Source organism: Stegodyphus dumicola, chromosome 9 (assembly GCF_044657685.1).
Source record: "Stegodyphus dumicola isolate Sdum_Otavi_A_Nest chromosome 9, ASM4465768v1".
NCBI classification, from domain to species: domain Eukaryota; kingdom Metazoa; phylum Arthropoda; class Arachnida; order Araneae; family Eresidae; genus Stegodyphus; species Stegodyphus dumicola.
The window spans coordinates 117,397,121-117,417,617 of NC_140776.1; the positions used below are offsets into that span (position 1 = coordinate 117,397,121).

Below are 20,497 nucleotides of genomic sequence, written 5' to 3' on the forward strand. Positions count from 1 at the left end.
TTTTCAAACGGAAATGAAGCTTAGCAGAAATTATTATTTTAAAGTTTATTTTTTAATGAATAACTGAAATTTTAAAATCACATGCAAAATTGATAAATTATTAAGAAAAAAATACAAAAATGTAACTGCATGAGTAAATTATAAAGACTTAAATATCTGAATTTTTAAAAGAACCTTAAAGGATTAACTTAATTTTTACCAAATTTGGAGAAGCTGTGTGAACATCGTCTGTTTGTTTACTTTCTTGGTAGTTGTTAAATCTACTATGTTTTTCATTCTAGCTTTAACAACTTTTAAATCGTTTATTGTAAATGTAGCTAGTAGTAATTGATTTATATATTGTAAATAGTTAGTCAATAAATGTTGATGGAATTTAAACTTATTTAATATTTTTCTATCTCTTTATTATCACTATCAAAATGAGGAGTCGCAGTAATTCTGGTGCACGATTAGATTATTATCAACGTTTAGTCCATCGGACAATATTAGATAATCAGGTAATGTTCAAAGATATTAAAATAATAAGCTTTATATTATGTTAATTCCGTAGTGTTATTAAAAATACGTTCTTTATTTGCAAGGTTGCACAAGGTCATCTGAAATTCGATCAGTTGAAAGTTAAATAACTGAATTGTTTTGATTCAAGAAATTTTGAAACTAAGTAGAATACTTTTATTCTTAAATAATTAGGAACTGCTTGGTAGAGTTAGTTTATTTAATGCATAACATAAATTAACAAGATAGTATTACTTTTTTAAAATCATAAATTTTGTTGGGCATATTTAGGACTAATTTGTCATTCTAATGAAATGAAAAAAAATTAGCTCTTAATGCCGTATTATTCAGCTTGGTAAAATCCTAGTATACGGTGCAGCCTTAGCGCGATTTTGAAAATTATCGCCAACACCAAAAATGACCCAAAGAACGTCTATGTATATACTATACATTATATATTATCACTATATACATAGTATATAATATGTATAACTATATATATTCTTTGAATGACCCATAATTATATATATTCTTTGAATGACCCGTTTACTACTCATCGTATATGTCCCGTTTTTACTGCTAATCATAAAAGTCGCCAAAAGTAGCCAAATCCCGTGTGCACCGAATACTAGGATTAAACCATTCAGCTTTTAAAGTCTATCTCATACTTAACGTAACTACTTCTAAAAAGGATGAAAGCAAAGTGGCAAGAATCAGCATGATGCAAGTAAAACAAACTAGACACATCTCAAAAATCTGTTCTAATTTCCATTTTTGGGTTTAATCCTAGTATCCGGTGCACACGGGGTATGGCTACTTTTGGCGACTTTATGATGAGAAGTAAAAATGGGACATGTACGGTGAGTAGTAAACAGGTCATTCAAAGAATATATATAGTATATATTATGTATGTACACACATAGTATATAGTGTATAGTATATAGACGTTCTTTGGATCATTTTTGGTCTTAGCGATAATTTTCAAAATAGCGACGTTCTTTGGATCATTTTTGGTTTTGGCGATAATTGTCAAAATCACGCCAAGGCTGCACCGTATACTAGGATTTTACCCCATTTTTGGTTACTAGTAAGAAAACTTTGAGCATTTGTTATTTTTTTTTTTTTTATTAGTAGTCAAAAAAGATATGGTCAAGAATTTGAAATGCATCACATCTCTTTTATTTAAATTGAGCAAATTCTCAATGCTAATTTTGATTCTGTAGTAAATTTTTTAACTGTGCACACATACCATATTTACTTGCATATTTCTGTCCCCCCTTTTTTTTTCACTAAATTTACCTCATGAAAAAATGAGAGGGGCGAACTGTGCTGTGTATATTATTTCTGTGGCGAGGGCTTACGTAAAGAGAAAGGCATGGAAAATAAAGATTATGTAAAAGGTAAATTATAATTTAAATTACCAGCTTAAATTAATTTCCCTCTCTTATTCTAAAAATAGTAACCTTTCCCTGCACTGTGTCGAGACTAATCTATGTCTTACGACTCTTACATGATGATGTAAATGGAACTAAACTGAAAGCAACCAAGAGTAGTTTTACAGCAGTATTAATTATCCAATTAAAATGCATTGAGGACCAAAACTAGTCAGTCTTAATCTGAATTAACATGCTAAACTAACTCTCTGAATTAGCATTTCATTCTTAACATAATGCACTCGCTTACTACTCTTCAGCTTAGCTGGACTGCTGTCTGCTGTTTCCTTCTTACTGCAGAGTTATCAAAAATGTAAATATTTTGAAATAGGCACAAATAATTTGTTAAGTCGTTTGTTGTCCCAGCTCCTATTTTCTTATTCATTGTAGATTGACATTTCGCCATTCTATGCCATCAGCATTCTTGCTCTTCATTATGGATTCAACCTTTTACTTATTATTACAAACACACACATAATTAGGTAGGGAAGTAGCTGTAATGGAATTGGAGGTGGTTTTTTTGTATAGATAGCATGATGACTCTTGCATACAGACAGCTGTAGATTAAACATATTTTTGTTACTCTATAACACAATTCTTTAGTTGCATAAACTGATTCATACATTATCATGAGCACAATCTGCACCCAATCCTCATAACCTTTTTTGAAATTTACATCTTAAGACACACAGTGAATGATAGAGAGGGGTAAGCGACAGCATCCTAGCATGCAGCAAGTGAAGCAGAAGAATAACTATCCATTCAGCAGAAGCGTGGAAGAGTGTTAAAAGTTTTGGTTCTTTAAAGCCCATATTGCACGCTGTTTGTTTCACATGAACAAGGGTTTTGGACAATTTTTCTGTCTGGTTTACTATTGAAAAAAAGACGTATGAACTTTTTCCTTCCTTTCGAAAAAAATTGCAAGTTGTTCGTTTTCAAGCAATCTGCTATCAACTTGTTTATAATGGGGAAACAGTTTAACCCTGTGTTAACCTCAGAGCGATGTATGGTGATTGACTGTTTTGACAAAACAGAAAAATTGTTTCAAACAGTTATTCTTCCAAAAAAATTGGCATGTGATAACAGCCTAATAGAAATCTTGCTGCATGACTGGATAAAATTTGTGTGCAGTTATCAGTATGTAAGATCTTATAATGCTTTATGATGCAGTTTAGATGTATACACAGTCAAAAGTCTTTAATCCGGACTTGTCGGGACTTCTGTGATTCTGGATTATTGGTTTTTCCGGATTTTGGATCATCAATTTAAATCTGGTAAGATGGCATGCAGAAATTATAAAATTAAAAATATGAAACCGTAATTTATGAAATAGAGAGCAATTATGATCTAAAGGGTATCAAAATTTACAAAAAGAAAAAAAAAGCTTAGTATTTATTTGTTTACTTTATTAAACATTTCTTTCAACGTACGCATGCGTAAAGCATACAATATGCGTAGTCGAAATTAGAAAATTGCAACCAGAAAACTATTTGATGTGTATTCGTGATATTTATAATGATGGGGAATTTGATTTAAATCATATCAAAGACGGAGTACATTGAGATGAAATACTACATTTAATAAGGAATTATAAGCTGAATAAAATAAAAACATCTGCCCTGAAGATAAGGATAGTGCTGACAGATCAACTTCCAGTTCATTGCGTGCTACTACGTTTTCCCCTGCAGAGCAGCGTGAAATTGATAAACGGATTTGAGAATGGTTAGAAAAACAAATGATATGCCTTTATCCATTTTTTTGCAGCAATTCCACTTTTTCTTTGATGGACATCGAAACATGCTTTCGTTTTGTAGATCCTTTGGCAGCTCTAGAATCGGAAATTATTTTTGACATAATCGAAAGTTCAAGCTTTCTTTTATAAAATTTCTCTAACAGTCTGCAAAAAATAATAAGCCGGATCCAATTCGAAGATTAAGGAACAACGCAATCTGCAACATTAACTGAAATAGATAATTTTAGCTTAGCTTATACTGTCCGTTATACATTAAATATGGATGCGTAAATGCATTATGGTTTTATGCAGGCGCAGAAAGTTTATAGCTTTGAGGTCCGGATTATAGATCATTCCGGATTATGGACGTCCGAATTAACGACTTTTGACTGTATTATTAATACTTACAATTTTTAGGCTAGAAAAAGGAAGTACCAAAATTAAAGTGAAGAATAAAACTATTTTGCATTATGTCATCATATTAATCTCACAATGTAATGAGCTGTTATCCAATCACAGTCCAGAATTTAAACAAATGATTCAACTGTTTATGCTTTGCACACTCACTTTTCTCGTCTTCCTTTTGCTGTGATAACATGCGCTGCTTATGTCTCTGCATCATTGATGAAGTAATTATGTGATCAGTTATAAAAAACTGTGGGATACTTCTAAATCAGTAGCTGAAATATCATTTTGGCATCAGGGGCGGGAAGAATAGGTGAGATGGGAAGTATATAACTAAATATTGTAGTTAATAAAATTTTAAAATACATTCCTGCATTGTTGTTTATTGTATTATAAAACAACATTCACTTTTGTATTTTTTAGAATCCTGTAACTGGTTTGATTAGATCCTCTTCACGTAATGACCATGCATGGGTACGTGATAGCGTTTACTCTATTATGGCAGTGTGGGCATTGTCCATGGCGTACAAGAAAAATGCTGATTTGGATGAAGATCGTGCGAAAACATATGAACTTGAGCAAGTAAATAGAATGATTTTTAGAACTTACTCATTATTTACACCCTTGAGGTAATATTTGATAGAGTGTGTTTTTGGCATATTTTTGAGTATATGCATGAAAATAGCCAGAATGCATGCTGCAAAGCAGGTCGACGCTGTACGTTTTGACGCAGAGGCAGTTCAACGCCATAATTTTTTTTCGTATTTTTATTTATTTTTAGAATAAATATGAAGTAATGTAAATAAGTAATATGACTGATTTTTATTTATTGAATTAGCGATTGTTTGCACACATATTTGAAATAAATATATGTGTGTAAATGTGTGAAAGTGTTCTAGATTTTTGTTTGTGTCCCAGATTAGTGAGAAGCCCCCTCGCCAACGTCAAGGCCCTCGGACATGTGGAAAGGTTTTTTTTTTTTATTTATTTAACAAAACAGCATCAAAAAGGCAAAATACACAAATGGTAAATAAACATATGGTTACAAAGTAATTATATTATATTGCAGACAAATATAATTACAGATAAATAAGATTCCAGATAAATAAGATTAGAGATAAATAAGATTACATCACAGAACTGTTATTATACTAAGCCATTGCAAAATTATGCGCCACACCTTTCAGGTATTCCATTATTTCTTGATTTTCAAAATCTTCAACTATTACTTTAATTCTCATATCAGCTCGCAGATACCTATTCCGCTTGTGTGGCGATTCATCTCCACGTACAAATTGTTCATAACATTGATCAATTGATTTTTGAACACGGAGACCATCTATAAATTCCCATAATGTGGGGTGTGAAACACCAAATGATGATGACACCAAATTTATTTGAATGATGATGCAAACTTATTCTAAAAATAAATAAAAATACGAAAAGTATGGCGTCTAACAAAAGCAAAAAAAGTATGGCGTCGAACTGACCCCGCGTCGAAACGACCTCGTGTCGAACTGACCACGCGTCGAACCGTTGGCGTTGAACTGACCTGTACCGGCATGCTGCATGCGTATATGAATACACATACTGTATAGTCTTTGTTTAACCACTGTTTTATTACTGGTGCCCATTGGCTATAAAAACATAAATATCAGCCATGCAGAATTTTGTTTTTCCTGCAAAGTTTCTCGTTTCTTAGAAAAAGCTACTTTTTTATTGCTTATAAACAAAATAGTATCCATGAACCATAAATATAACCAAACAAATCAGTTTCATCTGCTCACAGAGCCACTGCTGAGTTGTCAAATTTTCATAGAGGTGCGGATAATAATAATAATAATAAAAATATTTGATAAAGATCATACTAAACATGTGAACTTGTTACAGTACAAAGTCTGAGATTCTGAATCTTTGCTACTCCAGCTATTCCAGATGTTAGGTTATCAGTTTAAATCTAAATCAATGACATGTAGACATGGCAATTGAGGGATGTCACTTATTGTTTAGTCCACAGGGTCAATGCCAGAGCCAGCAAAACTAATGCAACTGATCTGGGTGTCAGGGTATAGGGGTGGCAAAAATTTTAGAATTTAGAGGAGTGCCAAGCGTAAAAAATTAGAGATGGCAGAATTTTTAAAATTTAGAAGAAGTACTAGATAATAAAATTTAGGGGTACAGGTAAATAGAATAATTTTCTATTTACAGTACAAGGTGAGATCGGGAATCTTTGCTACTCCAGCAATTCCAGATGTTTAGGTCATCAGTTTAAATCTGATTAGATAACATTTAGACATGGCAATTGAGAGATGTCACTTATTGTTTAGTCCACAGGGTCAGTGTCAGAGCAGGCACAACTAATGCAGCTAATCTGGGTGTCAGGGCTTAGGAGTGGCAAAAATTTTAGAATTTAGAGGAGTGCCGAGCGTCAAAAATTAAAGATGGCAGAATTTTTAAAATTTAGAAGAAGTACTACACAATAAAATTTAGATGTGGAAGACATAAAATGTAGGGGTGTACTGGGGAGCAAAATTTAAGGCAAGATTGCACTGGGCAGCAAAATGTGTAACCCTGGTCATTCCTTCCACCCCTAAACAATTCAAGAGCTGAAAGTGTGATTTTGGCCTGTATCAATGCAAATTCAATCAGTGTATTGTTAGTGACCATACTACGACTGTATAACCAGCAAGTTCTTGAAAGTAAAATGCTTGAATCTCAGTTACTCCAAAGAAATGCCTTTTACAGCTGCTTCTTGTTGCTATATTCTGCATTTCAAGACTTTACAAGTGGGGATCTTTGTTATTTATTTATTTTAGGCTGGTGGTCCAAATTTCAGATTTTTTACCGTATTTGATTAATTGAGTTAAAAAAAAAACTCATGAAAATATATTGGCCAGTGAGAAAGTACTCTAGCTACATTAATTGTATACTTTTGTAATTAGTCACCAATAAACTTTGAAGTATCTTGTAGAAATTTTTCCTAACAGTCTATTGTGGATGCAGATGCGATGCGGTGTGATGATCAATTAAACATAAACAATTGAACTTTACTATTTATTGAATTGTCTAAATGTGTTGCGTGGTGCTATAGGCGAAAACAAAACTGCAAGTATGTAGTTTACATGAGTGGAATTAACAAGATATTGCCAAATGCATTGAAAACATATTGTTCATGTGAGAAAAACAGTTAGTACTTAACACAGTCATTTTAAGTAACAGCTTTGGTGAATAAATATATACATATTTGGACAACAATCTCTTGAAATTACGTGAAACAGCGATCTTGTTTGGGCATAGATTTTAAATAAAATTGTTTAGATTTCGAAGGTGATCAGACTTGGGCCTCTCTTCTTCAGAATCTCCCCTGCCCATCCTTTAAAAAAAAAAAAAAAAAAAAAAGGTTGGGGGGGGGGAAGAGGAGCATTGAGCATATTTTACATAAGAAACAATGGCCAGAGGAAAGCAAACACACACATACCATCATATGTTGAAGAAAATAGTAACAAATTGTGAAAAATTAAGATGTTAGAATTTTAAAAACATTAGGAAAGACTAGATTGAAATTAATGTCATTAATTAAAGAAGGAAAAAATTTTTGAATATGATAATTTAAGTTTTACACTTTGAGTTTTTCATCATATTTGAACAATTTCTGGCTTAACAGAGTTAATCATCATCCAGTGTAGCATTGGTTTAATAAGTAATATCCTTTCTTCATCTAAGAAATTATTAAGACCATTATTTTATTGTTTTTTAATGAAACTCAAATTAATATTGCAATTTTAAATAAATTTTTCTAGAGCTGTGTGAAACTGATGCGAGGTCTCTTGATGTCCATGATGAAACAGAAAGAAAAACTGGAAAATTTTAAAGAGACACAAAATAAAATGGATGCTCTCCATGCCAAATATAGCTCCCAGAGTGGAGCTACTGTAGAGACTGATAGTGGCTGGGGTCATCTGCAGATGGATGCAACTTCTTTGTATTTGCTTACTTTGGCCCAGATGACAGCCTCTGGTAAATATAAAAATATTTTGAGAAGTGACTGGATATTTAGAATTTTATAATATGACAAAAGCTGTGGTTTAATGACGTGATAATAGTTAATTTCATGAAGATGCAGTTCTTACACTTTTATTGTAAAAATTGAAAGCAAGTTTTACTGTTAAAATTTTGAAATAAGATTATAGAAAATATTCTGCATGTGCTGTTCAAAATAGATGCTGGTAAAACTGCAGATTATGGGCCAGGTTGGCACATTTTAAAAAAATCATCAACTCGGCAAATATGCTTAGTTAAATGCATTTTCAAAAAATCATGAACTTGTCAAATTGCCATATTAGACAATTGCAATTTTGAACAAAATCTGTAAACAAATAAATAAAACATTATCTAAAAAGGGAATTGAAGAAAAACAGAGCATCATATTTTAAAGTTAATTAATATGTAACAGCAACAATATTAGTATGTAATCAACACCATTAAGAACTTTCCCGCCATCTATCTGGCATTTTAAAAACAGCAGCAATGTCTACACTATAGTCAGTCACATGCAATTCATCCATAATAAACTGATTGGTACTTTTCTGACCGCAAGAGACCTTTCTTACACTCCTTTTGACCTCATGCTTGGAAGGACCAGATGTGCGATACTTGTCTTCCTTCAATGAATTTCGTACAATTTTTGCATTTGGGACACTTTTACGCTTTTAAAATTAAACTATACTTTATACACTGGTCTGTTACACATCTTTCACTCTTATCTTGTAACTACATCTGCAAATGAACCACAAAGTTAAATCCACATATTTAACTGTTTTGATGCCAGCAGTGTTGCTCACATATTTATCAACAAAAAATACACCTACACTGTTTAATATATATGTGAATGACATTCCTCGCACACCCAACACTACACTGGCAATGTATGCTGGTGACATAGTGATCCTTGCTCAAATTGCATCTGTTAGTCTAGTAATCCAATGATTACAAAATACATTTAGGGTTTAGAGACCTGGCTGCCCTAATGGAAAATCCAAATAAATGTTAACAAGTTGCTATACTCTTCACCAGAAGGAAAACAGTTACGGGAAACCTACAATTTTATAGATCTACTCAGCCCTGGGCTAAGCAAGTCCCTTATCTAAAAATATCTCACTAATACTCTCTCATGGAACCCACACATTACATCTATTATCAAAAGGTTTTGTGCATGTAAAGCTTAACTCTCCCTCCTAATTGCACACGATAGTGTTTTATCTATTGATAACAATTATATACAAATGATTTTGCGTCCTGTGCTTGCCTGTTTTGGGCTTACACTTGCAAGACAGGAGGAAGAAATTACTAACTGCTTAGAATTGTGTTCTAAGTCAAATCACAAATGTCCCCTGGTATTTTAGAAACAATAAGATATACGAGGAGCTAAAAATTATTCTAATCAGAATCTACTTCTACCATCTGGTGAAAAATTTTCATACCAGGCAGAATAATTTATTTAATCCTGTAATCCAGATTTATAATTATGAGTCAACTGTAAAAGACACGTGTCTATCTTGAATAAGCAAGTTATATGTGGATAGTATTGTATTTTGTATATTGTTTTGTATTTTGTGATTATTTGATTCATTATAGCTTTATATTGTAAGTAAATTTTATTACATCACTACTGACTCATGGTATTTGCACTTATCATCACCAGTTCAACAGTTTTCTGATTTTATGCAGGCACCCTGGTATTTAACAGGGACTCCGGAGGCAAGAAATACAGTGAAATGGTGATATTTCAAAAGGTCCACTTATGTAGATTAAATGGTAAACTTAAATGTTGAACAAGTTTCAGCAAAAATGTGATAATGCCAGATTTGGTATGTTTTCTCAGCTTGGCAACTCACCCATAATCTACAGTTTAGCATAAATGCCTGTAGGCTTTATTTTTGTAAATGTTTATCCCAAATATGTGAATTACATAGTGTCTTAAAGTAGAGGATTTTATGAACTGCTGCATTACAACTTTTGAGTAATTAGGCTGTGTAAAAAATCTTACCTTTTTATGTAGTTGTTATATTTGTTGATGTTTAATCGTGTTACCAGGAACATATGAAATACTGGCATTCTATGTAATTCCTATGCATTTTTAGGCAAAGTATGAAAATTAAGAATTATTTGAATATGTTATTTACTTTCCCCAAGCACTGGTTGTAATACCTAGGCATTTTATACTTGTAGAATGAAAATGCTATTTAGACAAAATATGAAAAGCAGATCATGATTGGGCTTTTATTTAACAGATATACATTCTACAAGAATAATAATGTTATTTAGAAAAAATAGTAAGAGAATGTTATTAAAAATCTTTTATTTAAAATAAAGGATAGTTATTACAAAACAATATTTTTATCTTTGTTGAAAGAAAACATTTATTAAAGAAATTATTATTAAAGATAAGTCTTGGTACTATTTGGTTTTGAGGGCCGTAAAAAATCACCAAACTATTGTTGATGCCAGTGCTGCCAAAAATAATTGCGGCAACCCTAATGCAAGAAAGGAAGTATGGTAAATAACTAAGATTGATGTTTTAATTTAGATGAAAGGTTAATTTCATATAATACTTTTTTATTATTATAATTTATATAAAAAAGGCTAAACATGACTGAATGGAAGCATAAAGGTAGATAACTATTTCAGATCATTATTATAATTTATATAAAAATTGCTAAACATAACTGAATGGATGCCTGCATCGCTATTTCGCTACCGAGTTATCGCTAAAGCATAATTTCATCTTGTTGGTTGTTCAAACATAATTTTCTATAATCAATGAGGCCTTTTCTTTGAAAAAATTCTCAGTAAAGGCAGAATCGCCCATTTATTTGTTTGCCGCTTTTTAAAAGTGTAAAACCATTTGGATTTTCGTCAATTTTCTTTTACTTTCTAAGTGAAAATAGGTCGATGTGTACATAGATAAAGTCAATCTTTTTTTTAAGTGAAAATAGGTCGATGTGTACATGGATTCTTTAAAACGTTAACATTCTAAAAAACGCATCAAGCAGTGGGTGATTCTGCACTTTACTCAAAATTCTATTGCAGACTTTTCGTCATGGGCAATTCCAAAATTGTTAAATCCATAGGATATCAAAAAAGGATTTAAAAATTAAACTAGTATTTCAATGGAGTCTTAAAAAATATAGAACTATATAAACTTATGCAATCTGAAATCAGCGCGTACGATAGATTTGGCACGCTGTTAAATGGGTGCGTTTGCTAGATTTGGCGCTTTTGCGAATGCATTTTCGCTGCATTTTTTTTACTGTTCTCAAAACGGAATAGTACCATTTTTTTTTTTTTTTAAATGGCACTTAATGTGCATCAATGTATTCAATACTGTACCTGCTTATCATTTGTATAGAATGCCTACGAAATGTATGAAATATTAATCCTTTGATACTTTACCTAAAGATGTGCAGATTTCAAAATTACAGATAGCAATTATATAGAATTAACAGGAGTTTAGACTAATAAAATAAAATATTTTTTTAATTAAAATGTTTAATGAATTTTTTTTTTTTTTTTTTATTAGGGTTACAGATCATTTTCAATTTAGATGAAGTGGCATTCATTCAAAACTTGGTGTTTTATATTGAATCTGCATATTGCATTCCAGTAAGTATTTAAAATTGTTGCAGAATTGTATATTATGGTACTCTGTTATTATGTCAACTATAAAATCAGTTTACATAAACATGTAAAGTACATAAATTGAGCCCAAATCTTCTTTCTATATTATATTTAATGCATTATATTAATTACTGTATTAAATGCTACATTTTACAGAATTATGTTAAGTTATGTAAAATATGAACATAAATTCAGACAGATAAGCTGAGTATCCTATAAAGTCAATCAGGGGTTAGAAATAATAAAATAGAATTTTTTGTGAGGCATATTTAAAAAAATTCAATATTTTTGCGATATAAGGCAATTCACTATTTTTGTGAGTCATATTTAGTTAATGTTTTTTAAATTACCTGTAACTTTAGTTTTTCTTGTAGATTTTAAAATGGCATCATGGGGCTTTTTGTTAAATAGATAATTTGTTGTTTAATAGATTGTGACTGCTAAATGCTTCGAATGTTTCCAGAGCAGTGAACATGTTAATATCATTGTCAATAATTATTCTCCTTTCGAAGAAAGGTTGCCTGCACTCTTTTTATTTTGAGAAGAGTTTCTCCATTGCTGGGTTTTCATGCTTTATAGTTTCTGAAATGCTGAAATATTCAAATATTTCTGGTGTTTCGAATTTTCGTGAAATGAAAAAATTTTCTGGAGAGTGGAGTTAATTTTTATTTATAGAAATATATGAAAATCTGATGTGTTTAAATTCATTGACTACATTTATATATGAAAACAATTACTACAAGCTTTTGAACACTTTCATCTATATCTGAAATGGGAATACAGTAGTACCTCGCGATACGATGGGTTCACGATACGATGTGTTCAAGATACAAAGTGGAATATCGCAAATATTCGTTCTCACGAAACGAAACGTTTTTCGCGATGCGATCCCAATATCTCTTGTCACTTGAAATTGTTTTGAAGTTGGCGCGCTACGGGCAAACCTCACGCGTCACTAAGCAAGCCTCAATATGTCACTATTCAAGCTGTTCTGGTATTGGTCGACGTGACGTCATCTTCCTTTCTCCATAAATCCTGTTCTCCTATTGGTCGGCATCACAGCATCGTAGGATACTGAGTTCACACAAAGCCTTGATGTGATATCGTTCTCCCCTTCTCGAGACCGCGTGGCGTTCGTACAGCTCATACGATATTCTTGTGATTGTGTGATCGTAATATTATTTTGTGATAAACTTTATTCGCCATGGGTCCTAAATGAGCTTCTAGTGCTGGTGGTGATAAGGGGAAAAGAAAGTCATTGATAACCATGGAAGTTAAGTTGGAAATTATAAAAAAATACGAAAGTGGCATGCGCATCATGGCTATTGCTAATGCATATGGACGAAACCAATCGACGATTAGTACCATTATAAAGAATAAAGAAGCCATTAAAGCCAGCAAGTCTGCAAAGGGCATTACCACCTTCTCATACAATAGAACTGCCCTTAATGACGAGATGGAGACTCTTCTTCTTATTTGGATAAAAGAGAAGGAAATTGCTGGTGATACGATAACACAAGCTGCTATATGCCATAAAGTCACTGCGATCTTTGAAGACCTCGCAAAAGCCCAGAGAGACGAAGGAGGCGAAGGGACATCAACACAAGAGGCCCCAACGTTCAAAGCATCTAATGGGTGGTTTGAACGATTCAAGAAGAGATCGGGGATACATAACGTGGTCAGGCATGGGGAAGCTGCCAGCGCTGATGAAAAAGCAGCACAAGAATTTATCGAGGCCTTCAAAAAGTTAATCCTCGATGAAGGCTACATCCCTCAACAAGTCTTCAACTGTGATGAAACGGGGCTTTTCTAGAAGAAAATGCCCCGTCGTACATACATCACAGAAGAAGAAAAGAAACTTCCTGGACACAAACCCATGAGGGATAGGCTTACTCTTGCCCTATGTGCGAATGCCAGTGGGGATTTAAAAATAAAACCCCTACTGGTATACCACTCAGAAGCTCCTCGTGCCTTCAAGGCACATAATGTGTCCAAGGATAAGCTCGCCGTCTTTTAGAGGTCCAACGCCAAAGCCTGGGTCACGAGGCTTTTATTTGTTGAGCGGGTTAATTGCTGCTTCAGACCTGCAGTGAAAAAATATTTAGAGGAGAATGGTCTTCCTCTAAAATGCCTCCTTGTGCTCGACAATGCCCCTGCTCGTCCTCCTGGCCTTGAAGAACAGATACATCCCGACTTCGACTTCATCAAAGTGCTCTATCTGCCACCGAACACCACTTCCATCCTCCAGCCTATGGACCAGCAAGTCATTGCTAATTTTAAGAAGCTTTACACGAAGCACCTTTTCAAACGATGCTTCGAAGTGACAGAGAGCACACAACTCACGCTCCGTGAGTTTTGGAATAGTCACTACGACATTGTCCATTGCTTAAAAATCATAGAAAAGTCATGGGGTGAGGTCTCAAGGTGCACCTTGAACTCAGCATGGAGGAAACTCTGGGCAGCTGTGGTTGCAGAATGAGACTTTGAGGGTTTCGAAATCCCTACTGAAGAAGAAGCTATGGATGATCCTGCTCCATTGGAGGAGGTTATTTCTCTGTCAAAGTCTTTGGGGCTTGTTGTCGATGAGGCTGACATTGACAACCTACTCGACGAGCACAAGGAGGAGCTCAACACTGACGACTTGAAGGCACTGGAGGCGATGCAAATCAGCGATCTTGAAGAGGAACATCATTCGAGTGTTGAGGAGGAGGTGGAGGTGGCACTGACATCTACGGAAATACGGGAAGCCATCGGTTGGTTTGAAAACTTAAACAGTTTTATTGAAAAAAAGCACCCAGAAAAAATGCGTACAGCTCATGCAATGGACAATGTGAATGACATTTGTATGAGTTATTTTCGAAACATTTTGAGGAGTCGTCAGAAACAGGCTTCTTTAGATAGATATTTTTCAAAGAGAAGTGCCCCAGAAAGTGAAGAAGCGAGTGTTTCTAGTAAGAAAACTAGAAAGGAAAGTGAAGACGATGATGTATCACCTCAAATTTCAGTTAGTTAAAAAAAAAAAAAAAAAAAAAAAAAAAAAAAAAATTGCAACAGATAAAAATTATAAAAAAAAAATTGATTTTATGTTTTCATTACTGTGTCTGTAATTTTACATAAGAAATTTAGTTTAATTTTAAGTTTTCATTACTGTGTCTAAGATTTATAAACGCTGTGCGCAATTTATCAGTGTCGTAATAAAAACTATCCCTCGCTGACTGTACAGTACTTTACGGTAAGTGAAATTAATTTTTCTTTTTCTTTTTTATTTATTTATAAGGTTATTTTAATTTATAAATGTGGTATAAATGTTTATTGTGTGTATGTGGTACTTAATATACTATTTTGTGACTAATTATTATTACGTATAGACGATTTTGGTGTTTATATATGGGGCGTTGCATGAATTAATTAAATTACATAAGATTACATTGTTCATTATACGATTTTTTTACGATACGATCCCAGTCCAGGAACGGATTAAGATCGTATCGCGAGGTACCACTGTATATGCTTTAGTTTTTTTTTTTTTTTTTTTCCATTAGACATTTTGCTCTTATCTTTCACTCTTTATAAACATGTCACATCTTACCTTAGAGAGCACCATTCTATAGAGATGTGTTAATGCAAGGAGCAAGATATGCCTAGTTTTACATCTATTACTTTAGTTAGATTAGAAAAATACATTAGCTTAGCACATGTGCACAAATAAAAAAGATAAACATTACATGCAAGTCATTCAATACAATTGAAGAAGAATCATAGGTGGGATTCTACAGTGGTAACAAGTTTGCTAGTTTGAACGTTAGCGAGTATCCTATGATATGAGCAAAGTTCTTATGTACTTCACTGATGGCTGCCATCAAAGGGCAGTTCTGCCCAGTCACAAATTCACTTTTACCGGATGAGAGGGGAAAGCTGGTAGTGCTATCCTTTGGATCTTTCTGGTGTCTAAGAATTCTTCACAGTTTCTGCTATCTAAGAGTCCCCCCCCCCAAGTTCTGAAGGTATGAAGAAAGAAATCGCAAATATCTGATGCTGAAACGTACTCGTCTTTCTAAATGTGGTGGAGCACTGGGGGGAACTGGAAGGTTGAGCAAACTCCTTTGCTGGAGGCCTGGAGAAACAGGGGGATCTGAAGAAGCAGAAGAATCGCTGTTAACAGGGATTGTAGAATTCAAAGTTTCGAAGAGTGCAGGTGTCAGTTGATTGATTCCTAGAACAGTTTTCTTGTCATGCACAAGAACAGTGAAATGTTTCTTGCTACAGGCATAGACTTTGAAAGACCATCATATGCAGGAACAAGCAGAGGTTTTACCAAGTCATAATGTGCAAACACATGAGTGCAGTTTCTCAATGCAGGATGCATGAACAAGGCATGATATAAGATATGTTATGACATGATATAAGAGTTGGAGAAAGTATTTCATTGCTTCTCGGAAAGTCTAGAGACTGGAGGATGGTTCAACTGGAGCAGAGGATGGTTGAAATAATTCCGATGGTAGTCGAAGCATCATACCCTAAACAAGTTTGGCGGATTTACCTTGGGGATCTTGTTTGAAGAAAGATTGTAGACCAAGAAGCACTAACAGCATGTCCAACAAATATTAATATGACACTTTAGAACTATCTTTAAGTCATAGTGAAAATGTTCCACTAAACCATTTTCAAAAGGATGATATGGAGAAGTTTGAATTCGCTGTATTCCAAGCACATATGTTAGAGAAGAGGAAAGGGGGAATGGAAATGTTGACCTTGATCCTTGTTATGATTGGTGGTACACCAAATTATGCAATCCAACTGAATATGAATCGTCAAGCCTCAGATTCAGCAGAGGTCTTGTTAGGGGAAATCTTCAGGCCATCAAGTAAATCTATTGATGCAGGTGAATAGATATTGGTAACCTTCAAATGGAGGCAGAGAAACCATGATGTCTATATGAAGTAGTCAAGTTGCTTGGATGGCATGTCAATTTTCTGCATAGAACTGTGTGTGCGCTGGATGATTTCGGATCATTGGAACTTGATGCAGGAATGAGTCCAGTTGGCAGTGTCCCTTAGTATGGACAGCCAGATGCATCTTTCTCATATGACCTTTTTGGAAGCCTGAATATGATAGACTGTGGAAAGAGTAAAAACTTTCTTTCTAAAGACAAGTGGTATGTACAAAGTTTGTTGTTATAAGAGTCGCATTTTATTTGGGTGTCTGGAGTAAGTTGTAAAGACTGGAATTTTAATTAACAATTTGGGTTTTCACTGAGACCTTTCAACTTGTCATTTGTGGCTTGCAAGCGAGCAATATGTGGGAAATCCAACAGTGCATTCACATCAGTGCTTTGAATGCAGAAGAAAGTATCTGCCACGATGTTGCTGGAGCCAGATCTATTCTGGGTGTCCATGCTAAACAGACTTATGTAATTTAATTAGCCTAATTTGCTGTGATGAAACATAATTTCATTTTGATGTGAATAATTAAGTTAGTGGTTGTTGGTCAGTGAATAAAGTGAAATGTTGACTCTTGAGCCTATGTATGCATATGAGATTATGTTATTTTGTAGCTGCACAAATGGCGAGTAATTCTCTGTCATATATGACACATTTTTATTCAGTGGGAGAGAGCTTTTATGAGAAAATTGGTAATGGCTGGTAGTTGTTAGTGTATCGAACATTTAAGACAGCTCTGATGGAAGATTTGACCAGGAGAATTATAACAGATAGTTGCAGTGTTAAGGTAATGCTTACATTTTTCAAATGCCTATTAAGTTGGTTGTTCTAAGGAATGAGGCATTTATTTATTTAAAATTTTTTTATTTTTTATTTTTTAAGAGATTATGCAAAGAAGCTTGGGTCTCAGCTGCATTTGGTAATTAGAAATGTTAGAAGTTTATCATGGCTAAAATATGCCTAAGCTTGACTATAGTGTTGATGGCTTTTGAGAGGTCAATGATTGTTTTTGTTTTCTGGGGCAGGGGTTTTAAATGTGAGGCCGTGATAAGGCAACATAAGAAGGAAACACATGGTTTTCCAAGTACACATTTGTCAGGAAGTCAAACCGTTTTTATTTAAATGATCGAAAACTTGAGATGATTGGCATGTTCTTCTTCATTACATGCTGTAATAAGGAAGTCATCAATATACAGGACGAAAAGTCCAATGTAAGTAAAATTTTGTGTATAAAATGTTGGAAGGTCTAGCCTGTTACGTAAACCACATGGCATGGCCAGTAATAGAAAAAGATCAAAAGGGGGAATGATGGCAGTTTTTTGGATGCCATCAATGTTAACAGTTATTTGATGATAGACATGAGTTAAATCAAGGGTAGAAAATATGTTTTTCAGGAGATTATTTGAGTAAAGTACAATGTGAATGTGGGGTACAGGGTACTGATCAAGTACCTTGACTGCGTTTAAATGATTATAATCGCCACAAGGCCATCAGTCACTATTCTCTTTCTGAACAATGTGCAGGGGACTTGCCCAAGGACTTTCTGAAGGCTGAATGATGTCTTTTGACATGAGAAATTCAAACTCTTAACCTATGGTTTGAAGTAATTCAGCAGATAATCTTATAAGTTTTGAGAGAGTAGGAGAGCTTTTAGTTTGAATGTAATAGAAAACTATTGAGGTTTGTTTCCTATCAAAAATTCGCTACAGGTTCATCAATTGAGTATAATTGGCAAGAATTTTGTCAAATTTTGAGCTACTGACCAGAATGTGAATGTTGGTATTGAGCAGATTGTGTAGTCTCCCACAAGAATAAAATCTTGTTTGTTCTTCATTTAACTAGTTGTGTTTGACATCAGTAAGTAAGAGTAATTTTGGGAGAAAGTCAACATCCATGATGGGTTGATTGACGTCTGCAATAACGAAAGACCAGATAAATGTGGAACATAATTTTAAGTTGATGGCCAAATGTTTGGTGCCATTAATGGTGAAGTGGACTAATATGGTAGGATTATTTGCATGCTGTCAGTAGCTCTTGGGTATAACTGATAAATCAGGGGCAGTATCAAGTAAGAAGGCAATTTCTGAAAGTGGATTAGCCATTGCGCAGTCACCGATCTAATTTTCCACTGCCAGAAATTTGCATGGAGGGAAAATTTTGTTCCCTGGAACCAAAGTTTGTGTGATAAAAGCAAATATTATTGATCAGCTCTTTATATTGTCAATAGCATCCGTTTGACCTGCTATGCATTATTTTGTTATGAGAAAGATTGTCTTTACATTAATAGAGGTATTCACATATGTTTTTGATGGCTAGCAAGAGTTTACCTTTCACAAAACACACAGAGTATTTTAGAGATTACAGTCAAAAGTCATTAATTCAGACACCCATAATCCGGAATGATCTATAATCCGGATCTCAAAGCTACAAACTTTCTGCGCATGCGTTGCACTGACGCATGCGCGTAAGACCTTTACGGCTGCGAATATGCATGTGTGCATGTGCGTTTAATGTATAACGGACGGTATAAGCTAAGCTAAAATTATCTAATTCAGTTGATGTTGCAGATTGCGTTGTTCCTTAATCTTCGAATTGGATCCAGCTTATTATTTTTTGCAGACTGTTAGAGCAATTTTATAAAAGTAAGCTTGAACTTTCGATTATGTCAAATAGAATTTCCGATATATATTCACTAATATGTAAAGGATCTACAAAGCGAAAGCATGTTTTGAAGTCCATTAAAAAAGTGGAATTGCTTCAAAAAATGGATAAAGGCATAACCTTCGTTTCTCTAACCATTCCGAAATCTGTTTATCAATTTCACACTGCTCTGCGGCGGGAAGGGGGGGGGGAAACGCCGTGGCACGCAATGAATTGGAAGTTGATCTGTCAGCACTATCCTTATCTTCAGAGCAGATATTTTTATTTTATTTGGCTTATAATTCCTTACTAAATGTAGTATTCCATCTCGATGTATTTGATATGATTTAAATCAAATTCCTTGTCATTATAATTTGATTGCAATAGTGAAGAAAGTGACACAGAGGTTATTGAAAATGAAAAAATTTCGATTGACAAATTAGTCAGTACTCTCGACACAGCAATTATAGGACTTGAATAGCGGAACTTTGTAACTGAAGTAGAAATTATGTCTGTTTATAGAATTAAAGAGAAAGTATTATCACATAAAACGAAGCAACTTAAACAACTTACATTGAAAGAAATGTTTAATAAAGTAAACAAATAAATATTAAGCTTTTTTTTTTTGTAAATTTTGATACCCTTGGCTTGACAGAAGCACGTGAGACATCAAGGATGTCTAGAAGGAGTTGTGCTTGCTGATTCATGATTAAAAGAAAATATCAAATACAATCTGCAATAATTAATTACTAATAAATTCATATGACATGATACTATTGCAAGCGAAGTAAATAAAGTTAATGCAAACGTTTGAAATGTTATGAATATTAAATGAATAATGTGCAAACATAATATTCCACATGTGCAAAATAAACATTTATAGTAAATTTAGATATATGTAGCATTAAAAACAAAACAAAACAAAAAATGTGTGCATTCTAGCGATAAGCATCAGTTTAGAGTGATAATAACTAAAAACTGGTGTGGCTTACCTCCAGATTATGTAAAAAATATGAGCTTTATGATCAGCAGCTTTAACAGGAAAAAAAAAAAAAAAAAAAAAAAGTTGTAGGATTTTTTTTTTTTTAGATACATGTTGTAGATTTTTATATATGGATCTATGATATATTCACTTTGAAGATAACTGCACTTTTTTCTTTGTTGCATGGAGCACA

General features: G+C 33.7%; 1 protein-coding gene across 5 annotated transcripts in view; it reads left to right on the top strand.

Annotated features, from left to right (window-relative positions):
* The first annotated feature begins 238 nt into the window (after window positions 1-238).
* LOC118202754 (putative phosphorylase b kinase regulatory subunit alpha) overlaps window positions 239-20,497 on the top strand; it is a 138,645-nt gene continuing 118,386 nt past the window's right edge. For 4 of the 5 annotated variants that reach the window (XM_085823971.1, XM_085823973.1, XM_085823972.1 and 1 more), the window contains exons 1-4: window positions 241-497; window positions 4,489-4,647; window positions 7,866-8,082; window positions 11,645-11,727. In XM_085823971.1, the coding sequence (XP_085680097.1) occupies window positions 420-497; window positions 4,489-4,647; window positions 7,866-8,082; window positions 11,645-11,727 (537 nt within the window). In that variant the 5' untranslated portion in view covers window positions 241-419. Of the gene's footprint in view, window positions 498-4,488; window positions 4,648-7,865; window positions 8,083-11,644; window positions 11,728-20,497 lie in introns of all 5 variants that reach the window. The other variant, XR_015043072.1, reaches the window with a different exon arrangement.